Source organism: Corvus kubaryi, unplaced genomic scaffold (genome assembly GCF_017639235.1).
Source record: "Corvus kubaryi isolate FWS band 111438036 unplaced genomic scaffold, C.kubaryi_AGA036_p1.0 split1-131, whole genome shotgun sequence".
In the NCBI taxonomy this organism is placed as follows: Eukaryota; Metazoa; Chordata; class Aves; order Passeriformes; family Corvidae; genus Corvus; species Corvus kubaryi.
Genome location: NW_024582073.1, coordinates 26,670,681 through 26,696,739, shown reverse-complemented (window position 1 = coordinate 26,696,739; position 26,059 = coordinate 26,670,681). Strand labels below are relative to the sequence as shown.

The 26,059-nt window shown below is 41.0% G+C and overlaps 1 protein-coding gene across 1 annotated transcript; it reads right to left on the bottom strand.

Annotated features, from left to right (window-relative positions):
• Window positions 1–718: 718 nt before the first annotated feature.
• Window positions 719–26,052, bottom strand: RMND5A (required for meiotic nuclear division 5 homolog A). The gene is made up of 9 exons (XM_042052828.1): window positions 25,802–26,052; window positions 21,117–21,259; window positions 14,704–14,838; window positions 14,446–14,546; window positions 9,668–9,834; window positions 8,803–8,968; window positions 6,167–6,269; window positions 3,937–4,091; window positions 719–2,449 (listed from the first exon to the last, which is right to left on the bottom strand). Exons 1-9 carry the CDS (start codon window positions 25,941–25,943, stop codon window positions 2,386–2,388), a joined length of 1,176 nt encoding a protein of 391 aa, XP_041908762.1. The 5' UTR covers window positions 25,944–26,052; the 3' UTR covers window positions 719–2,385.
• Between the last annotated feature and the right edge of the window lie 7 nt (window positions 26,053–26,059).

Below are 26,059 nucleotides of genomic sequence, written 5' to 3'. Positions count from 1 at the left end.
CAACACTTTTTTTACTGTGGATACTCCCACCCCCTGTTAGGGACAATGCACATCAGGTGCCAACAATATTTTAAGTATGAAAACCACAGGGTTTTATTCACTTTTCCCCTGCAAGTACTTTCTCCAGTTACCAGAAGTGTATCAGGCAGGAGAGAACCCACATCACAGGGCAAAATGTGCCAACCAAACTGCAGAACTGCTTCCCAAATGCCCAGCACAGCCTCCAGTTAGGGTGAGCACACAGGCTCTCAACACTGAACCGTGAGCATCATCTGTTGGTGGAGCTGCACAACTGCAAGCAAGGACTTTTGAGTCAACACAGAGGCAGATAGGAAAAGAATGGCAATGATCTGGTGAAAACAGCTGAGTTTTTGAATTAGCTATGGATCTATAACATGCACTAGTGAAGTGGTATTTAATACCTAAGGTGAATTTGTACCTTATTTCCGTTTAACAACTGTTCTATTCTTGGACTCTAAGCTATCAACATTTACTGGTGTTCACACCAGTGCCAAAATACCATCAGCGTAAGAGAGAAAGATGCAGCAGCACTCATACTTCAGGCTGGTTGCGAGGGGGTTTGTTATTACTGGCTGGGTTTGCTGGGTTTTTAATTACTTCATATGCCATTTCATATAGATCCAAAGCATTAAGCAGTTCCAGTCAAAAGAAAATATTAAAAGCCATTTCAGCAAGACTAGGAAACCTACATGGAAAATAATATCCTCACCCGTTTATTGTTGATTTTACCACTTGGTAACGCAGCTGTTTGGAACTCAGTGTGAATACAATGAGGTTTTGCAGAAAATCACACACCAGTATTTTTTCACATGTATCAAAACACATCTGAAGTTTAAAATTTGTGTGCCTTGACTCGCTCCTCATTTTATAATGTCTCTGTAGGTTTGTCCATTGTCACTGATCCCATAAGAGTCCGACTCAGTCTCTCCAGTCAGGTGACAGACAAATTCAAAAGGTGTAGATTTCCCAGAGACGGTCTTCTCTGTAGTGCATTGTGCTAGTGCATTCAACCAGTGTGTCAGTGTTCAACCAGACAAGCTCGGGGTTGGTTGGTTGCTGTTTTTTAACTACACAATACAGAAATATAATTTTACATGTAGCTTTGCATGCCTTATGGCTGCTTTGCCCTACTATAGGACAGTGCAATAAATACAAATATATGCACACTAAAAAAGATTTAACTGCCGTGATCTACATCTCCTTTATGAGTACAAATTTACCTAGTCAACAATATGACAAATTTAGCAGAAAAAGTGGCAATGGCAGTAATATTCTACTACAAAAACAAGGCTAGAAGCAAAGTGTTCTCAAGCTACAGAAAACTTGCTACCTCCTAATATATGATGTAGGGCCCAGTTCTGCCAAGTGCAGAGTCATGATCAGTAGATTGCATCAGAACATGCTTTTCCCCCCATTTAACAATGAATACTTCTACAATTTATTTGGTTTTGATAACTGTTTATAAATAGCACACTATAATGACTATTAAACTATACAGCAACATGACGTTTATAGCCTAATCCTGAATACAAAGTTCAAAGAACATGACTACAAAGGCCAGAGAGCAAATGTCATCGACTAAAAGCATTTCCACTTCAGAATTTATTGAATGTTCTCTTACACAAACACTTCTCAATCGTGAAACCAGAGGAACAGGATTTCCTACTCCCTCTCTGCCCCAGTAGTAATTTAGCCACACATCACCCTTATAAATTAGTGATGGATTTTAACAGGTAGCCCCTTGGGGCTATATATTTTATATACTTTATATATATGCACATTTACTTTGAATTCTATGTAAAAGTTGAAAAAATGTTTGAAAGAAAAACTCAGAATATATCACAGCATTTTCAGCGAAAAAAATACAAATTAGTTTTATAACGACTATTCAATTTATCAAACTTTTTTTTTCTGAAGTATTGACCTTTAATTATGTACACATTACAGGAAATAAAACTTTGTCCACAAACATTCTCTAAGATGACAGTTATCAGTAAAATGATAGAATAATAGCAGGAAGAATATTAAACAAATGGGGGTGATCAATTTCTGCTTCTAAAAAGTAAAAAGTCACCATATAATTAAGTACAAAAACCTGCATTGAATGACAACTGCTGGTGTAGTAACTTGATCAGGTATGGAGACCTGATATGGAGAGTATAGTAAAGCCCTACGGTAATATTTCTGTAGCATTTCCACTTGGTATGTATATACTAAATGTTGGCAAAGTTTCTGTAGCATTATCTTATACAAACATAGGAGTCCTCAGTCTGCTGCATAAAAGGGAACAAGTGTGTTTTAATTCTCCTGAAATGCACCTGAAATCCAGAGTGTCACTTACAAACTGCATAATGAAACTTTTCTTCAGAAAAATATCTGTTTGGCATCTCCAGGGCTCTGTTCCATTGGACAATAGGGGCATTTTAATCTGGGGACAAAGACAACGTGTTAGAATTGGGGCAATGTGTGACAACAGAGCATTAAAGGTATTGAGTTTTCCCCCTCAAACTGCACTCTTTAAGCCACAACACTTTACTCAGCTCCACTGAAAGTCACCTTTAGCTGAGAGAGGACTTACCATGCTTTTCCTTCTAGTTATAATCTTTTTCATCTTTCACCCACAAGCCCCTGAATTATTAGATTAATCATAAAGAGCAATTTCTTTGTAGTTGTAATTTCTACTTCTGTATTCACTTGTTGCATTTTAGAATCACAGAATGGTTTGGGTTGGAAGGGACCTTAAGGACCATCTCGTTCCAACCCTGCTGCCATGGGCAGGGACACTTTCCACTAGACCAGGTTGCCTGGAGCCCCATCCAGCCTGGCCTTGCAGTAATTTTAAATCAGCTGGTAGCTTTCCACTGTGACTTCCTCAATATCCAGTTCATTTTACTGTCTGGTTCCCAAAATGCTGTCGTTTTCCAACCCACTTAGATCAGCTCTGGCAGGCTATAACTGAAGGATCTCCCTGTTGAGGTCTCCACTGATACAATCATACCTGCTTACAGTCTTTTTTCTTTTTAAACAAATAGGGTTTTTTTGAAGCATTGATCCATTTTGCCCCCCATCTCACACATTTGGGTACTTTACCTTCTCCCCCCACCCCAAGTTAATACCATCAGAGCTGTGCTGTCACTAAAGCTGGTCAATGAAAGCATCAGGACTGAGTGATCAGGGACAGGAACAATGTAGCAGCAACTTTACTGCTTAAAATGGCTAAAGTCACCCAAAGTCACCCACAAAGGCATCCCTTAAGGCTTTTCTAACAGGGCACAGAATGCAAACATCACTTAATATTTTCATTCATAGCCTCACTTACTTTCACACTGGATTTCCCAGAATGACTTACAGCTCTAAATTAAGCTGACAACCTCCACAGAAGCTGTATATATTCAATCCAAATAACCACTGTTCTTCCTCAAGAAAATCTGTATAGCTTTCTTTCTCCCGTTTCCTGCTTCCCAAAAGCCTGAAGCACCCCACGGATGTCTAAGGAGGAGTATTTCCAGTTATAATCCCCCTCCTTGCTCAATTACTAAGCCATATTTCCCCCAGAGGTTTGATTTTATTTTTTTAAGAGATTTTTCAAGCATTACTAACCTTGTTCCTAAGGAAAAGCTGTGTGTAAAGCCTTCCAGTTTGAATTTAAGACAACACAATTGTGGTTACAACGTGAAAAATTACTCTGCTCACTGCATTCCTTCACGCAAGCTCACTTTCAACAACATCAGAGTGTTTATTTATGCTTTTCTCCAGTGCCTCAGCCCAGCTTTTCCAGCTTTTAAGCCATTCTCCAAGATTAACACGCTTCCACCAATAACATAATTATGGACTCAGTTTTCCCAAAACACAGCATTCTTGTTTTAAGATTAGACCTTGTGTATATGCTGCTTGAAATAAAAGAATGGTACTTACTTGCTGCCATTAAACATTTTATTCAAAGCATCTCTTGATATAATATGACCACAGACTAATTTCATAGGTGGATTATTATCTGTTGTTTGCTGACGAAGAATGGGACAGGCAAATATTGAATGATACCAGCACTTTTTACCGAGGTCCACTTCAATCTGTGAAAGAAATTAACATAAAAATTTATCTTGGGAAATTACATTTCCAGATAATTATCCCTTTAGGTCATGGCCCTTACTTAACAGATTTCACAATTCAGCTGTAAAAGCAACAAAATCCAATGTGTGGATGCCTGACAATTTCCCACCCAAAAATACTTAATTGTGATCTTAAAATGGTGATTTATGTTGGGGATGGGGAGTAACAACAAAACAGCATATTCTGCCAAGGAACAAGTCCAAATTTTGTTGCAGATCTATGCCCTGGCAGGAAAACTGAGCTGGTGACCCAACAAGACTTTCTGGAAATTACTGGCCAGGAAATAAAATGTAGCTTATAGATTTCATTTTAGGGGGAAATTTAAAAAGAGAAAAAACCCTTGGATTGACTCTGTTCATGTCCTACAGCTTCTTGAAAGGCTCTGCCAACACCTTCATGTCATGTGAATAATAAAGTGTATCAGAATCACTAATTTTCAGTGCCAACATAGAAGATACTTGCGCAGCACAACTCTTGCCATAAGGACAAAATTATTTCAGAAAGGGACATGTAGCAGAGAAGAACAAGGCTGTGGCTTCAGTAATTAACAAAGAACTGCAAAAATTACAGCTTGTGTACCTAAAGCACCTGGCTCTGACCAGTCCTCTGTTCCAAAAGCTTAACTTCAACAAAACCTGACAATGTGACCTTTTCATGCTACTTAATCTGTCTTTGCACCATGAAAGTAAAGTTTCCCACCCCCATGCTGCCTTAGCAGAACACACTAGAGACCCTTCACTTTAGAAAATGCAAGGAGACACACGTGTGTTATTAACTTATTTGCATGGGACACCAATCTTTTTCCAAATGCTCCCTAGCTGTTCATTCCTGGCTGGACAGCACAGCAGAAATCTGCCACGCTTGGAGGTTACACTCTCAGCATTACAGAAAACACAGCTGGGAGAAAACTCAGCACTCATCCGTACTCTATAAATGAATCTCTTCCAGCTGCAGTCGAAGAGGCTAACTCAGTTCATGCCCAGTTTGCACTAAATAAGTTTCCTTTCCAAATCAGGAGCAGGTCACTGGAGAGCTGCACTCGCTCGGTAAGAGCTATAAAGGGAAATGGGGGTTTCATAACAACTGAACTTCATTTCAACTGATATAAATGAGATGTGCTGGAAGCATAATGCACTGGATCCCAATTCCCATGTCCCCAGATGCAGCACTAATTCTTTCATCTCCTGTCTGCCTGATAAAGAGCCAGTGCAATGCAAGCTCTGGACTGAGCTCAAGCCTAGCTAGGGGAAGTGAATGTTTCTCTGTGGGATCTATTTTCTTTCCAGTTATACAGAAACATCTCTGGGTAAGTGGAAGGTGAGAGCATCATTTTCTTTAAGGTCATTTATCAAAGACCTCTGCAATGCAAAAGGGGATAACAAGTGAAAGGGGGAGCAGCAAACAAAACTGAGAGGTACAAACCTGACAGACAAGAAGAATGGAGACAAAAACAAGAAACAACCTTCACGGCTACACTGAAAGGTCATCAAGAAACTGCAACCAAACCCGGACTTTGCAACAGATAGGAATCTAAACCTGAGGGTCTCTGAGGAGAGGGGGCCAGTAGAAGTATACAAACTGTAAGAGAAAAGTGCAGGGGAAGGGGACTGGGAAGGAACAGCTGGAAAAGGGTGTAAAAGGGGCTAGAAGGGCCATGCTGTGATTGAGGACCTATGGGCAGGTGTTTACCTGTGAATCTGGAGTTTGTGCTTTTACTGGTGAATGTCAATCATTTCCAGCCAAGGAGAAGGAAGGGATCTGGGCTGACTGTACTTGTGTTTTGTGCAAGTCCTGTGTGGGAGCTGCTGAGGGCAGTGCTGTGTCTGTGGCAGCCTGTGTGGCCAGTTGGGTCAGTGTCTGGGTGTGTGGGGGTATCTGTGAGCCCCAGGGCCCTGGGCAGCAGAGAGCCACAAGCCCCAGAGCTGCTGGAGGTGGTGGCCACATAAAACATCCCATAACATGCAGCACAAAAGAAACCTGAGAACAGCATTTTGCTGTTAGAAACCTGCCCTGGGACAGCTCAGCATCAACTCACCGGGAGTTCGTCCTTCTGGTTCCAAACCCCTGTGCACTGCCTTTGCTCAATAACTGCCTTGATATTAATTAGAGCTGGTAATGCTACACAACCTGCCGAAAAACTGCAGAAAAAGGACACATTACTACAAGGTGCATGTTAGGAGACCATTTTTCACATTTCTACTTTAAAGGTTAACTGGGACACACGGGTTTTGTATTTTTTCATTCACATTTTGTTCTACTTGGAGGAGGCTTAGAAGTACAGACCAGCAAGAGTTTTGGGGCAGTTATCCTGTATTTTAGGCTGGGGCCCTCAGGTACTACATTCTGGACAGAAAACAACAGTTAATCACTCCTCTGAGTCTTATAATTAGTTGATTTCTTCTACCACCTACTTTGATTTGATTTTGAGCTGTACAGGAAGAAGACATCACGTTAGTTTGGTTGCTCTCAGCTATGGTAGAGTACGTGCAGCCTAAGAGTTTCCATGTAACCCACGCATACACACAACCCATAATCCTTTAATCACACATAATTACCATGTAAAGAAACATGTCTTTCCACTTTTACCTTAAACCATGCAAAGAAACGTAGAAAAAACAGGTAGGTAAGGGAAGGAAGGAAGGAAACCAGGGCTTGTGATAAGAACAGCAGTATAAAACTGCCCAAAGTCTGTGTCCCAACAAACAGTTCAGCCTCCTCTGGGATTTACCCACTACCAGAATTTAGTACATTATTTGGAAATACTTCAGTGTGTTACAAAAGAAAGTATGACACAGTTTCCACAAGTTAACAGATGATTTGATGAGTTTAAATCTAATGACAGTACTGCAAATCACCAGCAACAGAAACAGGATTTGACCTTGGTATCAACCTGCTCTGTTTGTTTGGCAGATTATTTTACTCTTTGTGCAAGTTTTATTGTCTACATAAGTCATGCCCTTCCTCTGCCTGAAACCTGTGGATCTCTTGCCTAAGCTAAAATACATATACATATATGTATAAATAAATTATATATATCTCATCTCCAACTGGCCATTTTAACCCTTACACTTTGCTTTTTTGTTGTTTCAGCCCTGAGTGTAACTTGTGTTAACCCTGTGAAAAGTTTAGACAAATAGTATTTGTGTGAAAACATCTCTGAAGAGTCCTTTCAGAGTATAAAAACTCAAGTAAATAGTAAATTCAAACTCCTGTAGTCCTTCAAGACCCTGAACCACAACCTCCATAACACAAGAGTTTTTCCACTGTCTCCACACTAAGTCAGACCATGAGGCCTGTACAGGATTAGATAAATACTGGAGAAGCCAATCAGCATTAAAAAAGTGCCCACTACTAATGTTCTAGTAAGCAAAGTATTTTATAGCAGGGATTTCACTTCAAGCTTGTTTAGTTCCTAAAGGATCTGCAGCACTCCAAGGTCACACCAATTTAGAACAGTCTTGTTTATGATAAGAGCATCAATACAACCTATATAGTAAATACATTTCAGCACAATCAGTTCCACACCAGGAGCAGAGCAAATGTCCAACCACTCCAAACATCAGTAACAGGGATTTTCCACTTCACCGAAAATCTCTTGGCCATTTGCACTGAAAACTGCATTGCAGCACCAGTGCATGAGCAATGAAAATCTAAAGGACTGCTGCTAACTTGAATGAAACCAGAGGAAGATGAAAGTAAAAACCAGAGATTTAAGCTCTAGATACATCTAAAACTCTCAAACTGAAACTTGAAAGTTTATTGTAGAAAAACAATTAGTCTGAAGTGCTCCCTTTTTGTTGTTTCTGTTGTATTTTGTGACAGGTACAAACAGGAAAAGCAGAGGCGAGCTCTAAACCAAGCACAGAAGTCTAACAACAGTGACTGGAAACAGGGAAAAAAAAAAAAACCAAAACAAAAAAACCAAACAAACAAAAAGAGGAAGCAGTGAAGCTTCTGTTAAGTACCAAATCCAGCCTAGAAAGATACATATAAATTATTTTCACTTTAACATCTGAAATGAAAATGACAACATCAGGGGAGTGTATTGGGGGAATTGACATGCAAAGGCTAAATAGCAGCTGATCTGTTTTATCTTCAGAGAAGCTCCAAAGAGATTAGGTTGGGTTTTCTTCATATTTCCAAGCCTCCTACAGATTTGCATTTTGTCAGATTAGCTACTGAGCTTAAAAGTGCCTCTTTCTTCTTTGCAAATGAGGCCCAGCAGACAATTTAGAAATTTTAGCAGCTGAAACCACAACATAACTCTTAAACATTCTTCTAAGAAGACCAGTAATGTGTGGATTAAAAACCAAAATTATCAAATGCTGATGTAATCATGGCCACGTTTTTGGGGTTATTTTTCAGTTAAACAGCAGGGACAGTTGTCACACATTTGCTGTGGGAATAACTGGCTGATTGCCATCCTCATCTTTCACACTTATGTCTGAACTATGGAAGATAAATTTCACCCAGGAATGCTTCCTCTTGAGCTGCAGTGGTGCAGGGTGAAGCCCAGCACACAGGAACCATTGGTTATTAATCTTTGCAGATACCCTGTATTTAATGTAAGCTAGATGAGACTACTTAAGAGCCACTTCTTTTGTCCTTAACAAGAAATAGGAACCAAACCACAAAGTACCTGGTCTCAAAAGCAAGAGAAAAGCAGCATACCTAACACTGAGAGGGGATTCAACTGAGAGGCCCAGGAGAGCACAGGCATCCCTTGTGAAGATGTCACAGATGTCAGCCCACTGGTTTGCATCCAAGAGGTGAACGTACGGGGAGTTCTCGATGCCTTGCCGCAGGTACACCAGGCTGCCCATCAGAACCTGGATATCTGGGAGGGACCAGGAACAGCAGAGTTTGTGCAACAAACAAAAGCTTGTGGCTCCAGCTTTCACATGGAAAACAGGCAGATACACTGGATCAACAGCACACAGCCTCACCTCTACAAAGCACAATTACAGCCACCACTGCCAGGAGAGCTCCGCTCCACTAAGGACTGACTGGGGAGTTGCCAGGGTGTGCTGCCTGGGAATTTGCTTCTAGCAGGTTTACTCTTTTTGTAAGCCTTCTGACACACACAGTACCCTAAAAAATAGGCTTTCATGGATTCAGCTTGAGATGGTTCATTTAACTCACATGTTCTCCATTTCACAAAAGTTTAATTTCTCTTTGTATTACCCCATGCAGCAGAAAATAGCAGATGACTATTCCAAGAACATTCCTCTGCATTTTTAGCACTTTACTCTGGCAGCAGGCCTATTCTGGATGTAATCTACATTTTATTTGAAGAGTCAAAAACCTTAAATTTACGCAAATGTGCATTCAGGCATTATTTTTGTGCCCTCTTGAAGAAAAAAAGAAGATAACTCAAAATGTAAGGATTTGGGTTATACATGTTAAATACAAAAAGAAGAAGCCTTTAACAAGCTGAAAATAATGGAGTAAAACATATTTGGAACATGATTTATATCTTACTACAAGGTGCCATATCCCAGTGCTTTAAATCCCCTCAATGTGACCAAAAATTTACCTTTCTGATGATTTAGGGCGAACGGCTGGAAGTTTTTCGCATACTGAAGTGCTTCTCTTTGATTTGCTGTTCCACCCATCAATAAACTAATGAAATATAATCTGTGCAGTTTAAATTCCAACGAACTGTTCTGTGCCATGAGCATCTCTCTGTTGGATACCGCCCACCTGGAAGAAGCGAGGAGGTACAATGGGACATGACACGAGAGTAATTAAGTGTCAGCCCACACCACATGAAATCATTGCAATTATCTATTATCTACCATCTATTTCAAGGAAAGTGTGACTGTTCCCTGAACTTCTGAGAGCCTCTACAGAGCACAGAAAATGACAAGGCCCTTTACAAGTAATGGAGCTACACAGAGTGCACAAAATGTGGACGATGTTAATTCTGGTGCTGCTGTAGAGGTTAAGCACTGCAAAATTCAACATTCACTGGCTGAAAGGCAAGACTAAATTAGGCACAATATAAGGCAGAAATAGCTCAAGTCTATTGTATTTCAATTAATAGCACTCTGAATCTTAACAATTACTGACAGTTCTTCAGCTGCATGTCGAGAAGTTTGACCAAGAACATTTTCCAACATCCTCATTCACTAAACATGCTGTCCAAGCCACTATGTTTGTGTGTGTGCATCTGTTGCCCTGGAGAGGGGAATTGCATTTACAGGATCTCAAAGACCGACATTATCAAGATCCCACAGTGGGGGAAAGAAAATCAGTTTTAATATCATACTTTACCCTGCTTAAACTTTGCTTTCTGTGCTATTTTCAACGTGGACAATAAAAATACTTTTCACGTTCTGTCTCCCATTCACCACGACAACACTCATGTTTGGCTACTAAATAACATGAAAGGATTCTTAAACATACATAGAATAACAGGAACTAAAATTTTCAAAGCATTTTATACAAGTTTTTTATTATTTAGAATTTATCCATCCCTTCCTTGGTTTTTTGGAAGGTTTTTCTGGTGCCGGCTTTTTTTTCTTTAATTCAAATTAGACAGGCCTAAATCAATCCAATCTTTCTCTTAAGAATGTCAAGCTTCAATGGTCTCCAGTACATCTGTTTCTCATTAGTGGTAATTAGTTCTACTATTTTCACTTTTTACAAGGAAGTGAGGAAGCCTCTGTTCCTTAAAAAAAACAGGGTATGTGAGGCTTCTTTTCAATCAATACTAAAATGAGAAAATTTAGTATTCTTACAGTATTGGGAAGGCTTTCAAAGCAAGTCAGCCTTCTGCATTAGGATGTAGCATTAATGAGCAAGTATCCACTTTCAATTTGTTGTGGTGGAAGTACCAGGAGTCTGACTTCACTGTCAAGGCTTTGTAAAGACACAGGAACCTTTCAGTCAGAAACAGTGACAAATGGAGCCTTTGAACTAAGAACAAGCCCTACTGTCCCCAGTTTCAGGCAGTTTCAGTTGAGCAGCCCCAGAATCTCCACCAGGAGGGAGGAGCACACTCACTAACCATGGGTGGTGGGTGGGTTTTGGGGTGGTTTCGGAAGTTTGGGGATTTTTTAAATTGTATTTTTATGATCAGTGTGCACAGTTTAAACAGGATATAGTGGCAATAAAGTTCAATCCCAGCTACAAAAACAAGAGCCTGAAGTTTAGGCTCTGCAGTTTTTTATGAAAACCATAGACTAATAAAGTAGATGAAGGACAAAAAGCTATTATAAATAAACACTAAGACTAGTCCCACAGTGCCCTCAATGAGATATTAATCTCTACTGCATCAAAAGGGCCTCCATCCTCTCCCTGCCAATATTTGCACCCACATGACAGAGTACTTCATCTTGCTGAGGTCGAGTCTATTTTTCCAAATTAGCTTTTAGGCAGGCTTTCCATTTTTAGTTATTTGAGTGGCAGCACAGATTTGTATCAAAAGAAAGCAACCACAGAGGCAAGGCCTGAGGTGCTCGGTCTGGGACGTGCTGTTCCTGTTTCCAACAGAAAAACAAAAAAACCAGCAAGGGAGGTTTAAAACACTCAACCCACATATTCTCTATGAATGTCCAAAATTATTAGCAATCACATCACCTGTCTTTCTACCTCCTCTCAAAATGACACTCTGAGTGTTTTTACTTCTGAGACTCAAATCCATCTGAATTTTTTTAAAGTTTACACTATACTTTGCAAACCAAAAGTACACAGAACTCTCTTCAGCTCCCACATGGGATTTAGATGCTAAAATTAGTTTAACAAACCCTAGTAAAGATTAAATTTAGACCATACTCCAAGGACCCAGCAAATACCAGGACCTGTGCACCCTGGTGTTTACAGGCAGAAAAGAAAGCACCTCTTTCCCAAATTACAGCCAAAGCTTTGAACTTCCAAGTCATTTCCACCAGGACCTCACATGGAGACCCAACCTGGGCTCTGAAGGGCCAGAATACACCCAGAAAAATAACTATGAATTTCCTTTTCCCATCACCAAATCCGAGTGAGAAAAGTCACTGGAAATTAATGGGATCTTGCAGGCATACAGAGATTACACATCTTAGAGTGCAGTGCCACACTAGGCCTCTACAAAAGCACACCCCACAAGGGAAAACAAAAAAGTTATGGCCAGTCGCATTCTATTGAATCTGAAAGGTCGTATTTTTAAGCGTTGAAATTTGTACGAGAAAGAAAACCTGGACAACAAAAACAGTTAGGGTCTTTGAAACACAAATACTAATTTCTATCATCTCAGCAGGGCTTTGAAAGCCTTTTTGTAAAGTCATTAATCTGACAACTACCTTCCCATGGCAGTGACCAGGAGCTACCTGTGTTTGTTTGGTTTCCAGCACTGAGTTAAGCTGAGCACAAGCACAGAGTGCTGGCAGAGCCAGAGAGACTGGTTACCTTTTAATCTCAACCTTTCACAACTTTGCATGGATAAAACCTGCTACACTCCATTTTCTGGTTCAGGAGACTGTAATTAACCAGCCTTGTGTGACACTTTGCTTCAACACCACTGTCAGCAGCCTGACCCTGCAATGGGCCCATCTGGGACTGCTTGATGCACCCCTGAAGCTTTATTTACTGATGCCAATTTTAGCCCAAGGAGCACAGTGCCACTCTCTCTGTCTGTCATAGGGAGGCCATTCACACAGGAGTGGTTTCTATCCCTCCTCCTGAACAGTCATGTGTGCTAGGAAATAAAAAGGTAAATACCTTCACAAGCATCAGCAGTTCTGTGGGCAGTTAAGGCATGGGTTACCTCCTAAACCAGAGAGGTTAAACTGTGACATTTTGTCACATGTTGATCATCCTCCCCAAGAGCCATGGTTTTTACATCAGCAGCACCACTATAAATAAGGCCCCTGTGTGCCCAGCAGCCGCCAAGAGAGGCAGACAGCTTTTGCACTGTCCAGTTTAAACAGAATAAACATTATACACAGAAATAAGATGGGGAGGGAGAAGACCAACACACAAACTGTGCTGACAATACACCCTATTGTCTGCCCATTCAGCTGGAAAATAAAAATTCCTTTGAGGGACAACCATGCCTTGTCCTTTGTTTGAAAAATATTAAATAAATTGCAGAAACTACAAGATACAACTCAGTAGCAACAAGTAAGGCCTAAAGCACTCCAAACTGGAGCTAAAACGAATTTAGAGATTTCAAGAGAACAGACATAACAGCAAGTTACTGCTCCTCAGGGATTATCCTTTACAACAGCTCTGTTATTATTTGAACTACATGAGATATGTGGTGCAGCTGACAGTAAATCTTGTTTCAGTTGTAATACCAGTGCTGCTTCCCTTCAATTAGCCAATTCAACAGCAATAAACCACCCCAGCTTTCCACCTGTGTAACTAGATTCAAAGACCAACTATTTAGGTCAAACTTTGCATGACCCAGAGGCATTACCCAGGATTTAGTCGATGAACGCCAGGGTTTGAATATCAGAGTGTCCCCGCACTTAGTTTAGATGCCAGTTAAGTGCTCAATTGACACACCCATGTTGCTTCATGTTAAAGGGAGAAGAAAATGTTGTTAATATGAAAATGTACTTAAGTGAACTATGCAAAAAATTCTATCTCAAGTATATGATTTATGCTCTGGAATGAAAAACAAATTTTAAATTTGTTTTGGTTTCACTGTTTGTATTTTTGAAAGGTCACTTTGAAGTTGGTTAGGTTGTTTTGTTTGTTTGGTTGTTTCTTGTGTTTTGATTTTTTTTTCTTACTTTTGAGACCAATCTTAGAAGAGTTTAAAAAAAACAGGATGAAGGGGTTTCAGGGGGATTCTTATTGTTTTGTTCAGGAGGAATCCCACTAACAAGTGTCACTGTCAGCTACAGGCTCTTCCCACCCTCTGGTCCCTTGTCTGGAAAGGGAGGGTGACTGCAGGACAAGCGAGAACTTTGACCCCAAGTCAGGTTCTGCTCACCCCAAAGCCTTCATGGTACCCAATGTCTTTAATAAGTGCTGGTATCCTTCACAATGGGACCTTTTAAAAGGTTCACTAATGATTCAATAAAAGGCCAAACACCATCACTGGCGGACAACTTTTCTTCCACATGATGTTTCTACCTTAAATCAGCACCACAAATGATTAAGTGAATCCTTAATCTAAGAAAGAGACCCTCAGTTAAGCACTTCCCATGGGGAGTGACACAGAGGGGATGGAAAAGGAAAGGTCCCCTCAGTAACTACCCCTCTCAAAGGACAAGCAGGGACACATCAGAATATACTAAGGTGAGTATTGAAAGTGAAAAACTGAAGAACTGCTAAAAGCATTCTTTAAAAAAAGTGATGAGGAAAAAAGAGTAGACTCACTCTAGTGCAGGTCTCAAAACTCTAACTTTTAATGCTTCCAATATTCGATTTAACTCCACAAATGGTTCTTTTTGACTTTGATCTATTGATAGACCAGATTCCTGGGAAGAAAAAAAAAAAAAAAGGCGCTTTTTAGTTAAAGCATGAAAAACAATGGGTTTTCTGACAGTTTAAATATTCACCTGAAACATTCAAATAAGGAAACTAAACACAAAGCTAACACAGTGGATAACCTTCAACATCCACACTTATCATTACCTGACAAAGTTCCTCAGCTACATCCAGCATTCCCTGCCGGAAGAAGTGCTCCACCATCACCTCATTGAGGATTCTCTGGCTGTCAGCCTGCCAGCACCCATCTATCCCCACACTGCTGATGTCCGAATCAAAATTCTGAAACACACAAATTAACAGTTAATATGCTGGCACAAATCATCCCACATCATTTTTCTTTAATTATGCAGGACACCTGAGTCTCCACCCTGATGCCTTGAGCCTATGACTCAGTTGGCCCTCAATTATCTCCAAAGGGAAATAAATATATGTCAGCTTCCTTCCTTACCTCCTGTGTAGGAAGAAGAAGAAATCTTTTAGCTTGCTCATTTCAGGTCTGTAGTGAATATTATTCACTACAAGGAATTACACCAACAAATTACAAGTCTAGCTAGAAAGTTAGAAATCTAGTTAACTAATAAAGGGGTTTCCAGCCCATGATGTATTTCTAAAGGAAGCATCTGCAGAAAAGGCTTTTTCCACATGTGAAAACTGAAAACAGAGAATAGAAAATAAAATCACACTAGAATCAAGCACCATTATCAATGCATCTCTGTCACTACAGCACACCAAACTACAAGCAAAAGCTTTAACCCAATGATTTTTTACATAGCTAGGTGGTAGACTGAAAAAGCAAAAGTCACTTCTCCCCACATCCAAACAGTGAAACTGAAATCTCTGAACACCTCAACATCCCAACAACAGGATGAGCTTTGAAGATCCAAGAGGTCTTTTTTAGATCCAACCCAGATGATCCCAGTGCCATGTATTTTTAGGCCAGTGGCCTACGGACATATTCCAGGAATAACTAAAGATACTGTCGCGCTGACTCCTTGGTAACACTTGGCACTGCTTGGCACTTTGCCTCTTGGCAGCAGGAGAGCAACATTTATTCTAATCCAAGATATAAAGTAGGATTTTTAACTGCTAACATGTTTTATGATCAGGGCAAGCAGGTTAATTTTAATAAAAATCCACTGCTTAAAACAAACCTCTTGCAAAATAAAGAGTCTAGAAGTCAGTGCATTGCTTGCTGCCTGATCTGATGACCACGGCTCTCTCTCAAGGACCTTCAAAAATCAGAATTCCAGTGAAAATAGCAGTGCTTCAGCTGAGGCTATGTGAGGATCCACAGCCCTGCACAACATGGGAACACCAACCTCACACAAACACAGGCTTCTGTCACAGCAGGCAGGGTAGATAACACCCAACTGGTACCAGCTATCTTCCCATGCACAGCTCAGCTTCACACTGCACCTTCCTGTTACTCACCACTTATTAATTTCCTTCATCAGCACCCCTTTGATGCTCCTCTGTGTCATCATGAGAAAGGGGCATCCCTGCACACACAGCTCCAAAGTCACTTCTCCCTTCAGGGCTCCCAGCAAACTTCCAGTAAAACATTAACCTTACTCTACCAAACTGTCTCTTCCATCTTTCTGAGATGGTGGAGCAAGGTGAGCATTTGAATTATTGCCATTGATTCATGTCTCACATTTAACAACATTTTTACTTGGTGTCTTAACCTGTAAGCTCCTTGTCATGCTGTTCATCTCTAAGCTGTATCTTGAAAAACTTAAACATCCTGAAGACTAAATAATACTGTTCTTATTTGTGCCACCATTTGAATCCTTAAAAGTTCACCACCATTTGCTGAGTCTGGTCTCAGTGTCCAACCACCAGCAGCAGGTAACACAAACTCACCAACAAAGCACTAAAGCTGTCTCACAACTATGAGAGACAAGATTCAGAATGCACAAGCTTGCTTTTATTACCCAGCTCCAGGGTGGAGATCGTCAGTAATCTAAAAATAATCGACTTCAAGTTATTCTTCATGCAATTCCAAGTACCAGCAATGATACAATCCCCTAAGCAGAAACTATCCTTCTGGGCAGTTACCAACCATTAAAGCTGCACCTATGCCTCAAACACCATCACATCATTCTTAGTGCTTGGGGGCAGAGGTGGTGTAACTAATCAGCTCCGTGCTCTCACAAAATGCTCGTTTTCTTCTGAAACAGCAAACCTTGTAAATCTTTACAAAACCTCACCATTAGATCTTTTCAAGTCACATAAAAGAAGTTATCAAGTTCCATCATACAACCTGAGGACCTCGGTTGCTCTCTGACCAACCCAGTCTTGACCATGTTCTCATTTCAATATTTTTTTTTTAGTTTCTTTTAAACAATTCTGAGGTCTGTATTATATGTGGGATTCTACAGCTCTGCCTCCTCTGGGTCCCAAAAAGTTTCAGAAACTGACTGCACAGATTACAGTGAGTGACTGCCACATGTCAGAACAAATTATCACTTGCCTTTGGCTTATATATTTCACAACTGTCACACGTACAGAATCTGCTGGTGACTGCAATCCTCAGTTTTGTTTTGTAAATGCTAACAGTATGCTAACTGACAGCATGTGGGGTTAGATAAGATTTCAAAAGTTAAAAGAACTTCTGGAAGTTAAAAACTCCAGAAAGCTTAAAACCCAAAAACCACAAAATAACGCAAGTGTCAGTTAGTATTCCTGACAAACACATCTTTTTTAAAAGCTTAACTAGCAAGCCTACGGCCAAAATGCAGAGTATTATGTGCTAAATACACCAATGATACAATGTACAGCACATTACCAGTAATTGCTAGAATGTGATGACTTCAAGATGTTCACAAACACAGGATGGACCTTTTTAACCAACATACAACTCTCCATGTTATTCAAAACAGGATACAAAGAAGGACGATGATTAAGGACAGTTCTATTCCTCAGTTACTCAGTTGAGATTATTTTGTGTGTTCCTCCCTTCTGAATTCTTACCCAAAACACAAATAAAACATTTGTTTACCTTCTCTGTTCAATCTGTTTACGTGTAAGATAAAGCTCAACTTGCAAGGACTCTGTATTTATGTAGCCCCATTTTTCAAAGCAACACAATTAAATTATGTTCAGTAAAGGTTTTTAGTATTTCAAATAGAAGTTTTTACATGAAACAAACACTAACTTAGGCAAAAGTTTGCTTTCCCAAAACAAAGACTGGATTATAATGTTGGCCTTATAACAGATACAAAATTCAAGGGGAAAATGGAAGGAACTACCCTTTACTCTGCTTACTTTCCTAAATGAAGGCATTTAACCATTACTCAGACAGATTGCTGCTAGAGGGAAAACATTTACCAGCCCATCAAACATACTTTGAGATGAATTCAAACCATTCTAGAAGAGTGATTGATTGACAGGGACGATGCTGGGTCTTGCTGAACAACGGCGACATGATGAGTTCTGGAAGCAGAGCGACTGCTAGTACAATACAGAAAAAACTGGATGCAAACACTTCCTTTCAAAGGAGAAAATGCTCTTTGGAAGAAAGGGTAGCCTTTCATGGATCAGAAGCATGCAATCCACATAGAACTACCACGACAAAAGGTTTAGTTTATTAGAAAAACTTTCCAAGCAACACACAATGCTCTGGCTTTTCAGACTTTAATGTACTTGACGCCAAATTTGAACTTCATTTTGCTCTAAGGGTTTCTGTTCTCAGAGTGGACTCTGCAGGCAGACAAGTCTAGGGCCCATCCAAGTTTGCAAGCAATTACTACAGTAACTTAAAAACTGACCAGACTGAACTTTTTATGTAGGTATAACCCTGCCTCAATACGTGAAAAAAAGAAATTTACCTGAAACTGCCACGAGCACATAATACAGCAAGTTCTTTCACAATCCAAGCTTGCTAAATAGGAAGTCTATTGATTCTACATGCAACAACAGCTACCATTTGGCTGTGTCACATGAAATTGGTACCAGTATTAGCGTGTTTCCCAATCTCAAACCAGGCCATTTACGTGTGCCTGAGCATGCACAGTTAGTAAGACCATAAGCAGTGTTTTGGAGATGTTCATCTGTCTGTAAAGTGAGGACTTACATGGGACAGAAACAAAACTCCAGTCCCATGAATCAAGGCAAGGGCTGTGCTTCCTTAAATTCTATTGACTGTTTTATTTTGGAAGCAGCAGTATTTTGACCAAGATGTGTTGAGAATCAATTCACTACATCAATTACACTTAATTACTTCTACTGGTTTAAGCTTAAGTATATTATGGTGAAGGGACAGGGGAGGGCAATTCCAGTTTGGGAACTGGGTGCCAACAAAGACTTTGCTGGCAGGTTGTAAGCATATTTTCCAGCAGCACAGGGAAATTGCATTAAGTACATATGGAAGACTTGCTTCAAATGTTACTGTTCAGGGAAATGCTGAATTCCACCTGGATTTAAACATTACACATATTCATCTGACGAACAGGCCAAGACTTTGGTGTATATTTTAAAGTAGTCCCCTTAAGGTACTACATTTGGGGAAAACTTAATAAAATTCAAACTATTGGCATTAAAAAAAAAAAAAAAAAGTTCTACCAAGCACATATTTAAGGAGACAATCCTAACTTGTGCTCTGAACTTCATGGAACTACACATCCTTTGTTACGAGCAGAACTGGGTATTTGTGCAGTTCCCAATTTTTAATTTTTTAATGCAAGCACCACAGACAATAACTGACATTGAAAATCCAGAGGAGCAAGCACACTGCACACAGCCGGTTGAGCTCATTTTTGAAGACCTCACTGAAACAGCCTGACACTCAACAGGAACAGAGCATATTAATGGGATCCTTTCTACTATTTTACCAAGCCACATATTTGAAATTTTTAAAATGCTTTTATTTACATCAATTTTTTTTCAAATAAAAAAGGTACATAAACTTAAAACAGCAGGACAGAATACTGGAAAAACTATTCCCATGACAACTGAAACAGCAATTTGGAGATTAGACTCAAGCCTAAGCTTCACTAAGCTTGCAAGTGTTTTCTTTGGCTTATAAGAAATAACATTACCAATTTCTACTGAACACTTACACCCTCTCCATACCTGGGGCTGTTCCACGTCAGAGGATTTAAATGGAGGAAGTATGGCTAAACCTGAAAGTGTATTTGTAAAAGTCCACTTGCTAAAGCAGAATTGGAAAGTTTAAAAACTTAGGACAAGATTACATAGATTTATTTCAGGCTTCAAGCTGGTAATAAGGATGGAATTTTACTCCAGTTAATTGGTTTAGATACAGCAGCAAGGATTTGAGACAGATGCATCCTTAAGCTTTGGATAACAGTGACATGGATTAAAGCTATTAGTACAAAGGTTGAACTCTCCATGATGGTCAGTCAGATATAAACAAAAAATGTAAGTTTCATGGACATTCTGCCCAACAATGCAGCATTATGTACTTTGTTTCTTCATCACATTATTATTACATTATGCTTTAGCAGATTATCATTACTAGCAAAGTTTAAATGAGATTCCCAAAGGATAAATCAGTGCTGTGTAATGCTGCAAATGTCTTTGTCCCGGTGAACATTATCTTCCTTAATAAGATAATAAGGTGCACCTCAAACCGAATGTTCAGACCCTGTCAGAGTCATGTTCTGATGTGAAGCTATCACAAAATGTCCATAAAAGCAAGTACCAGACTCCCTGCATACAGAACTATTTTTATATAAGAACAGAGATGGAGAAAAGCATGCCCTGAAAGTATACATGTAGAACCACTTCAGTATCATTTCAAAGAATTGTTAATATTTACCTAAAAATAGTTACAAAAATATTCCTGCCCAGTTATAGTTGAACTGGAATTCATATCTCATATGTAAAGCACCAAAGATAAGCTGCCCTACCTTATGATTTATTACAGCACAGACATAGACTGAGATGCTGAATCCACTCTCTTCACATTAAGAATACTGTCACAAAATTAACCCCCAAAACCAGTAACATCCCTGAAATAGGTACAAAATGCCTTTCTTAAAAAATTCTCTGGTCTTACAGAACCACTGAATGTTTTAGATTGGACCTTAAAGGTATCTTGTTCCAACCCCCTGCTATGGGCAGGGACTTTCCATTGGACCAGACTGCTCAAAATCCCATCCAGACTGGCCTTGAACACTTCCAGGGATGGGGCAGCCACTTACACTGCAAAACGGCACTTCTGAGTTACCTGCTACGGACAATTAACCAGAAATACATATAAAAACCCCACAGTGTTTCTTACTGAGGCAGACATCGAAGCAAACATTTTGCTAAATTGATAACACACAAAATATTTCTAAGTCCTGTAGCATCTATAGGGTATGTTCTGTAAGAAATTAGGAGATTTGAGCTGTCCCAGAAGGACTAGGCTGAGTTTCTGCAGTGACTTCCGAAAGCAAATACTGTGCAGCCCACTGGCTCGCCTTTGCTTCTGTAGCTGGCAGAAGATTTAGTTAAGACTAATTGTAGCAAAAATTCCAATTTGGGAAAGCAGAGCACACACCACACGTGTGCCGTAATGTGATAATGCAGTCAAACCACAAAATAAATACCTTATCAATGGCTTTTCCAACTCGGGATACACTGCTGTGAATATCTTTATGATCCGAGGCCAGTTTTTGGACTGTGTCTTTTATTCTTTTACAACACTGGGTCATAACAAGTGAAATTGTCCCCGACAAGTCCCCATCTTGATCTAGACAAAAGAGAGGAAAATTACCAACTTTGTTACAAACAAATGGCAATATTAAATCTCTTAATATGCAACAATATAAAAAGATAAAAAGTGGTATTAAAAGAAAGAAATGCAATCTAGAGAGTATTTGCAAAGCAAGATCAGCTTAACTGGAGGCAGATGTACAGGAATTCACCTGTGTGAGAACTCTCCTGTGGAATTAGGAATCCAGCTGGGTGCACAGTAACATTGAACAAGTGCAACACTTTAAAAAATTAATGTAAAGTTCTCATGTGGCTCAGTCACAGCAGATGAATAAACATCTCAAGAAACAGTTCACAAATCTCTCAGGATGTAACAGAAGGATACTGAAGCTACTACAGGATCAGTTTTACCCAAAGGTACATGGGAACATCCTGTTCAACAAGGTGCCAGCAAAATAAGGGTGCAAGCAAAATGTGGATTAATGATGGCCCAATTAATTCTTGTCCCCACAAGCCACCCACTGCTATTGGACTCTGTGTTCGAGCTGCATGAAACTTTTGCTTCCTGACTTGTGGCAGTAGTTCTGAACTGTCTCCAATTCCCCTCAATAGATGAGAAGCAGTCTGTGGAGGACCTGTGGACCTTGTTATGAGATTTATTCTCTAGAAACTGTGACATTTCTTAGCTGATGTCCAACAGGTTCAGTGCTGTATGACCTATTCTGTGAACAAAATAATAAACAGGACAGGCTTACAGGCCCCTGACCACATCACAGCACTTCACAGCTAACACCCTTTGTGCCTTGATTCAAACATCACTCAGAAGCTTGAGTCAGGAAAAAAAAAAAAAAATTTTTTTTTTTTGAGCTTTATTCTGGTCCTTTCTTCCTGCTTTTGATTTAAAAATACAAGAAAAATCTCCTTTCCAGTCTTACCTCTGAAGGTCTCTCCTTTCTCAAAGTTCATTCTACATGAAGAATTTTTCCTTTAGGGACACAGACTTGGCAGCCTTCCACTGCATGGGAAGGCTACTTTAAGTGGGAGAGCAGCTCAGAAATGTCTCCCTAATATTCCAGACCCAAAACCTTCATGTGAAAAAAACAAAACCACCAAAATATCTCTGTAGAAGAAGGATTTTATAGAAAACGTGTTCACTTTTTAAGTTTGTTCCTTTTTCATTTCATATTTTAAAACATCTTTGGTTTCAGCAGCATGTTAAGAGCACAGCTTCTGGAGAAAGCAAAGGAAATCCAGAAAAAACTGCAATCATAGGGAGTAGATAATAATTTCACAGCCACTTTTTCTGGGCACCTTCCTTCATGCACCCTCTGAAGGCTGCTGCTGACACTGTTAGACACTGAGCCACCTCCCTCTGACCCGCAAACTGCTGCTGTCCAGCCCCACAAGCCCCAGCTGAGGAAGCTTCAACAGCATCTTTCTAACAGCCAGAGGTTTTAAGAAAGAAAATAAGCTTTACCCTGCTTTTTTCTCCCTCCAGTCCCATGAAGCCAAGGATCATCTCCTGGGCAAAAGGCTAATGGGGCTCTGTATTTTTTTTCTAGTGGATGACTGAGGAGTAATAGGACTGAAACAGTCACTGCAGTGATTCTGTGCATCCCAAATTAAAATCAAAAATTCCACTCAGCTATTCAAAAAAGTTCATCTCCCAAAACTATTTCAAGAATAATCATTATTTCTTAGTTTCTACTTAATTTTTTTGACAAACGTTTAAAATAACATGAAGGATCTTCAACTGTCTCGTGAACTTTGCTATGGAAAATGACCAGCCAGAGATTATGCAACAAGCAAAACGGATATACTCATTCCCCAACAAAGAGAGGCTAAAATGCACTTTCTGAAAGCCATTAAGATAAAACCCAAAAAATCCACATGGGTGCCTGCTTTTACCCCAAGCAAATAAGTGAATTACTGACCCCTGACACTGTAGCAAAACCCCAACTCCAGTAAAGCAATGAAAATGTCTACAGAGGAAAAGGCATCAGAGCTGTAAAAGGTTTCTCCTCTGCACCCCTCTCTTTCAGCTCCAATCAAACTATGAGCTACTTGCACTAAATCAGCAGGAGAAAGCCTGCAGCCATCCCTGCTGGTAATTCAGGGTTCACAGGACACCACAGCCCCACAGCTTCTCTGTGTGTGCACAGTCACAATTAAAAAAAATTTAAATATATCGGCCCACAAACACTGAGCATAGAGCAGAGTCCAGTGCCAAGTTTACTCAGCCAGACACACTTATACCACTGAAGAATATGCAATCCTTGGCTACTCCAGAAGGACAGATATATTAAGGGAATAGAGAAGAAAAACAAACTTTGTCTTCCCATTCACAGGCCTGAGCATAGGGCTGGTCTGTCCTTAGGCTTTAACATGAAAGCAGCTTAAGTTTTAGAAACTGTGAGGGGAGGAAAAGAAAACCAGTTTAGAGGTTAAAGCAGTTTCTAATAGTTTCTTTTTCTCCACCCACTTCCTTTTTATATCCACTGCCTATTTAAGGTCTTCTCATACATCATTGCTCTCAGATCTTGTCCTACAGTATTAACCTCTTCTTCAGCACTGAGGGCCTTCATTTCTCTTTCTTTTTTTTCCTTCATTACATTCAGGAGCCTATTTCTGCAGTTCATATCCCTGAATTAGGGTTCCATATTAAGATGTCTGGCTGCTTTCAATCCCATACATTTCAAAAATCCTGAAGATAGTGTATAAAAGCTGAAAATACCTGTTCTTTTTAGAAAGTTATAAATAACATGTTAAAGAAAAGAGAAAATAGTAAAAAATTTGGCCCCTATGAAGCCAGCTCACCCTCAGATGCCAAAACTGAGGAGTCAGAGTGCACTAACAATGTATTGGCTTCATTCTAAAGCATTTACTCAAAGAAAGCTCAATTTAGGATGTGCTCTCTGGGACAGCATCACTTGGTAAGCACTGAAAGTATGTCCAAAGCCTTCACTGGAGAGTGCCAAAAACTGCTGACCCAAGCCTGGATGGAAAACCCAAAGAGGACCCTGAAGGAATCACACACTGGAACCTTCTACATTTATTACAAAGAGAGTAAATGCTCTGGATCTTCAACAGGAATCTCACAGTCAAACCTTTACAGCCCAACAAAGACCAACACAAGCGTGAGGGTCACACACACAGCTCTCCAGGCAAGGTCAGCACCTCAGTTTGTGAAGACACATATTTTAGTGACTGCCCTCAATGCCCAAGCCCACACTGTTTTAAACAGCACAAATAACAGTTACTGAAACACAGTTCAGAACAATGTCAAAAAGACCAAGCCTTATTTCATCCCAAATAAACACCTCACAATTGGAATTCACTGTTTGCTCTCTATAGAAACTGCTGGGTACACACAGAGCAGCTCCAGCACACTCGTGCTTGTGTTCCTGGAATTATCCACACTACTGAGTGAGCTTTGCACCTCTATTTACACAGGACCACGGGAAACACATTTTTCCCCGACCCAAACAAAAACAAATGCAGAGCAGCAGCACAGTTGCTCTCAAGTTTGGTCTCAGGAGCCTGCAAGTTCCTATTTTTAATCCCTGAGCCATCACTCGCTTCCTGCATGGCCTTGGGTAAATCACTTCAGCTGCCTCTCCGTTCCCTCCCACTCCATCAATAAACACGGCACTACCTCCATCTCCGGGATTTCGCAAGGTTTAAATGCCCCGTGTTTACAGCCCTCGCAACTGCCCAGCATCAGCTGTGGCACAGAGACAAGGCTTGTTTACCTCCTGCTAAGCGCGGCTTTACCCCGATCACCGCCAAACCCAGCCACAGCAAAGGAACGCAAAGGGACACAGGAAAAGACAGACAAAAAAAAGAAAAGAAATGGGGGCAGAGAATGGAGCAGGGAAAGCAAACAGGTCAGCTCTGCCATATTTCCACTGTCCTTCCCCTGGGGTGACCAACCCCTTTGTAACCCCAACATAAAGGGTTATGAACACACTGACCAGGGTCACGCCAGACCTGCTGACCAGGAACAAACAAACCTCTCCAGCAGCACACACGAGGCAGGAGAGGCCCGCCAGGGCCGAGAGCGATCACAGATTCATGGAATATGCTGAGTTGGAAGGGTCCCACCAGAACCATCGAGTCCGGCTCCTGGCCCTGTACAGGCAACCCCAACAATCCCACCCTGTGCCTGAGAGCATTGTCCAAACACTTCTTGAACTCTGCCAGCCTTGGTGCTGTGACCACTTCCCTGAGGAGCCTTTACAGTGCCCAACCACTCTCTGGGCGAAAAACCTTTTTCTGATATCCAATCTAAACCTCCCCTGCTCCCACCTTTTAAATCTTCCCTGTCAACAACGACCCCAAAGCTCCGGGGGCCGAGGGGGAAGAGCCTCGGCTCAACCCCCAGCACAGAACCCTCAAGCTGGGGGGGGTCCCTGGAGCAAGGACTCTCCTTAGGGGGGTTCCCAGCCCACAAAGGCCAAAGTTTTGGGGGGTGTCCAGCCCACATCACCCCAAATTTTGGGCTTCCCCTCCCCGGGAGGAGGAGCGGGGCAGCGTCCCCTCGGCAGAGGGGGGCGCGGGGGGGGGGGTCTCCACGTACTCTCGGTCTGCAGGATCTCCCTGCGCAGCCCTCCCGCGTACTGGATCAGCTCCTCCAGGCTGCGCTCGCAGAGCTGCCCGTATCCCGAGAACTTCTGCAGCACCTTCTCCAGCTCCCGCTCCACCGTCACGCACTGGTCCATCGCGCCCGGGCCGCGCTCCTCCTCCTCCTCCTCCTGCTCCTGCTCCTCCTGCTGCCCCGCGCCCGGGCCCCCCGCGCCGCCCGGGCCCCCCGCCAGCCCCGGCCCTCGGGCGGCCC

What these genes read in the sequence shown, in the direction of transcription:
- RMND5A (XM_042052828.1), bottom strand. Translation starts at nt 25,943, where the DNA reads ATGGACCAGTGCGTGACGGTGGAGCGGGAGCTGGAGAAGGTGCTGCAG. An exon ending in TTGGAAAAGCCATTGATAAG is followed by an intron (nt 14,839 to 21,116) that starts GTATTTATTTTG and finishes TGTGTGTTTCAG; the next exon opens with AATTTTGATTCGGACATCAG. An exon ending in ACCAGAAGGACGAACTCCCG is followed by an intron (nt 4,092 to 6,166) that starts GTGAGTTGATGC and finishes TTTCTTTCACAG; the next exon opens with ATTGAAGTGGACCTCGGTAA.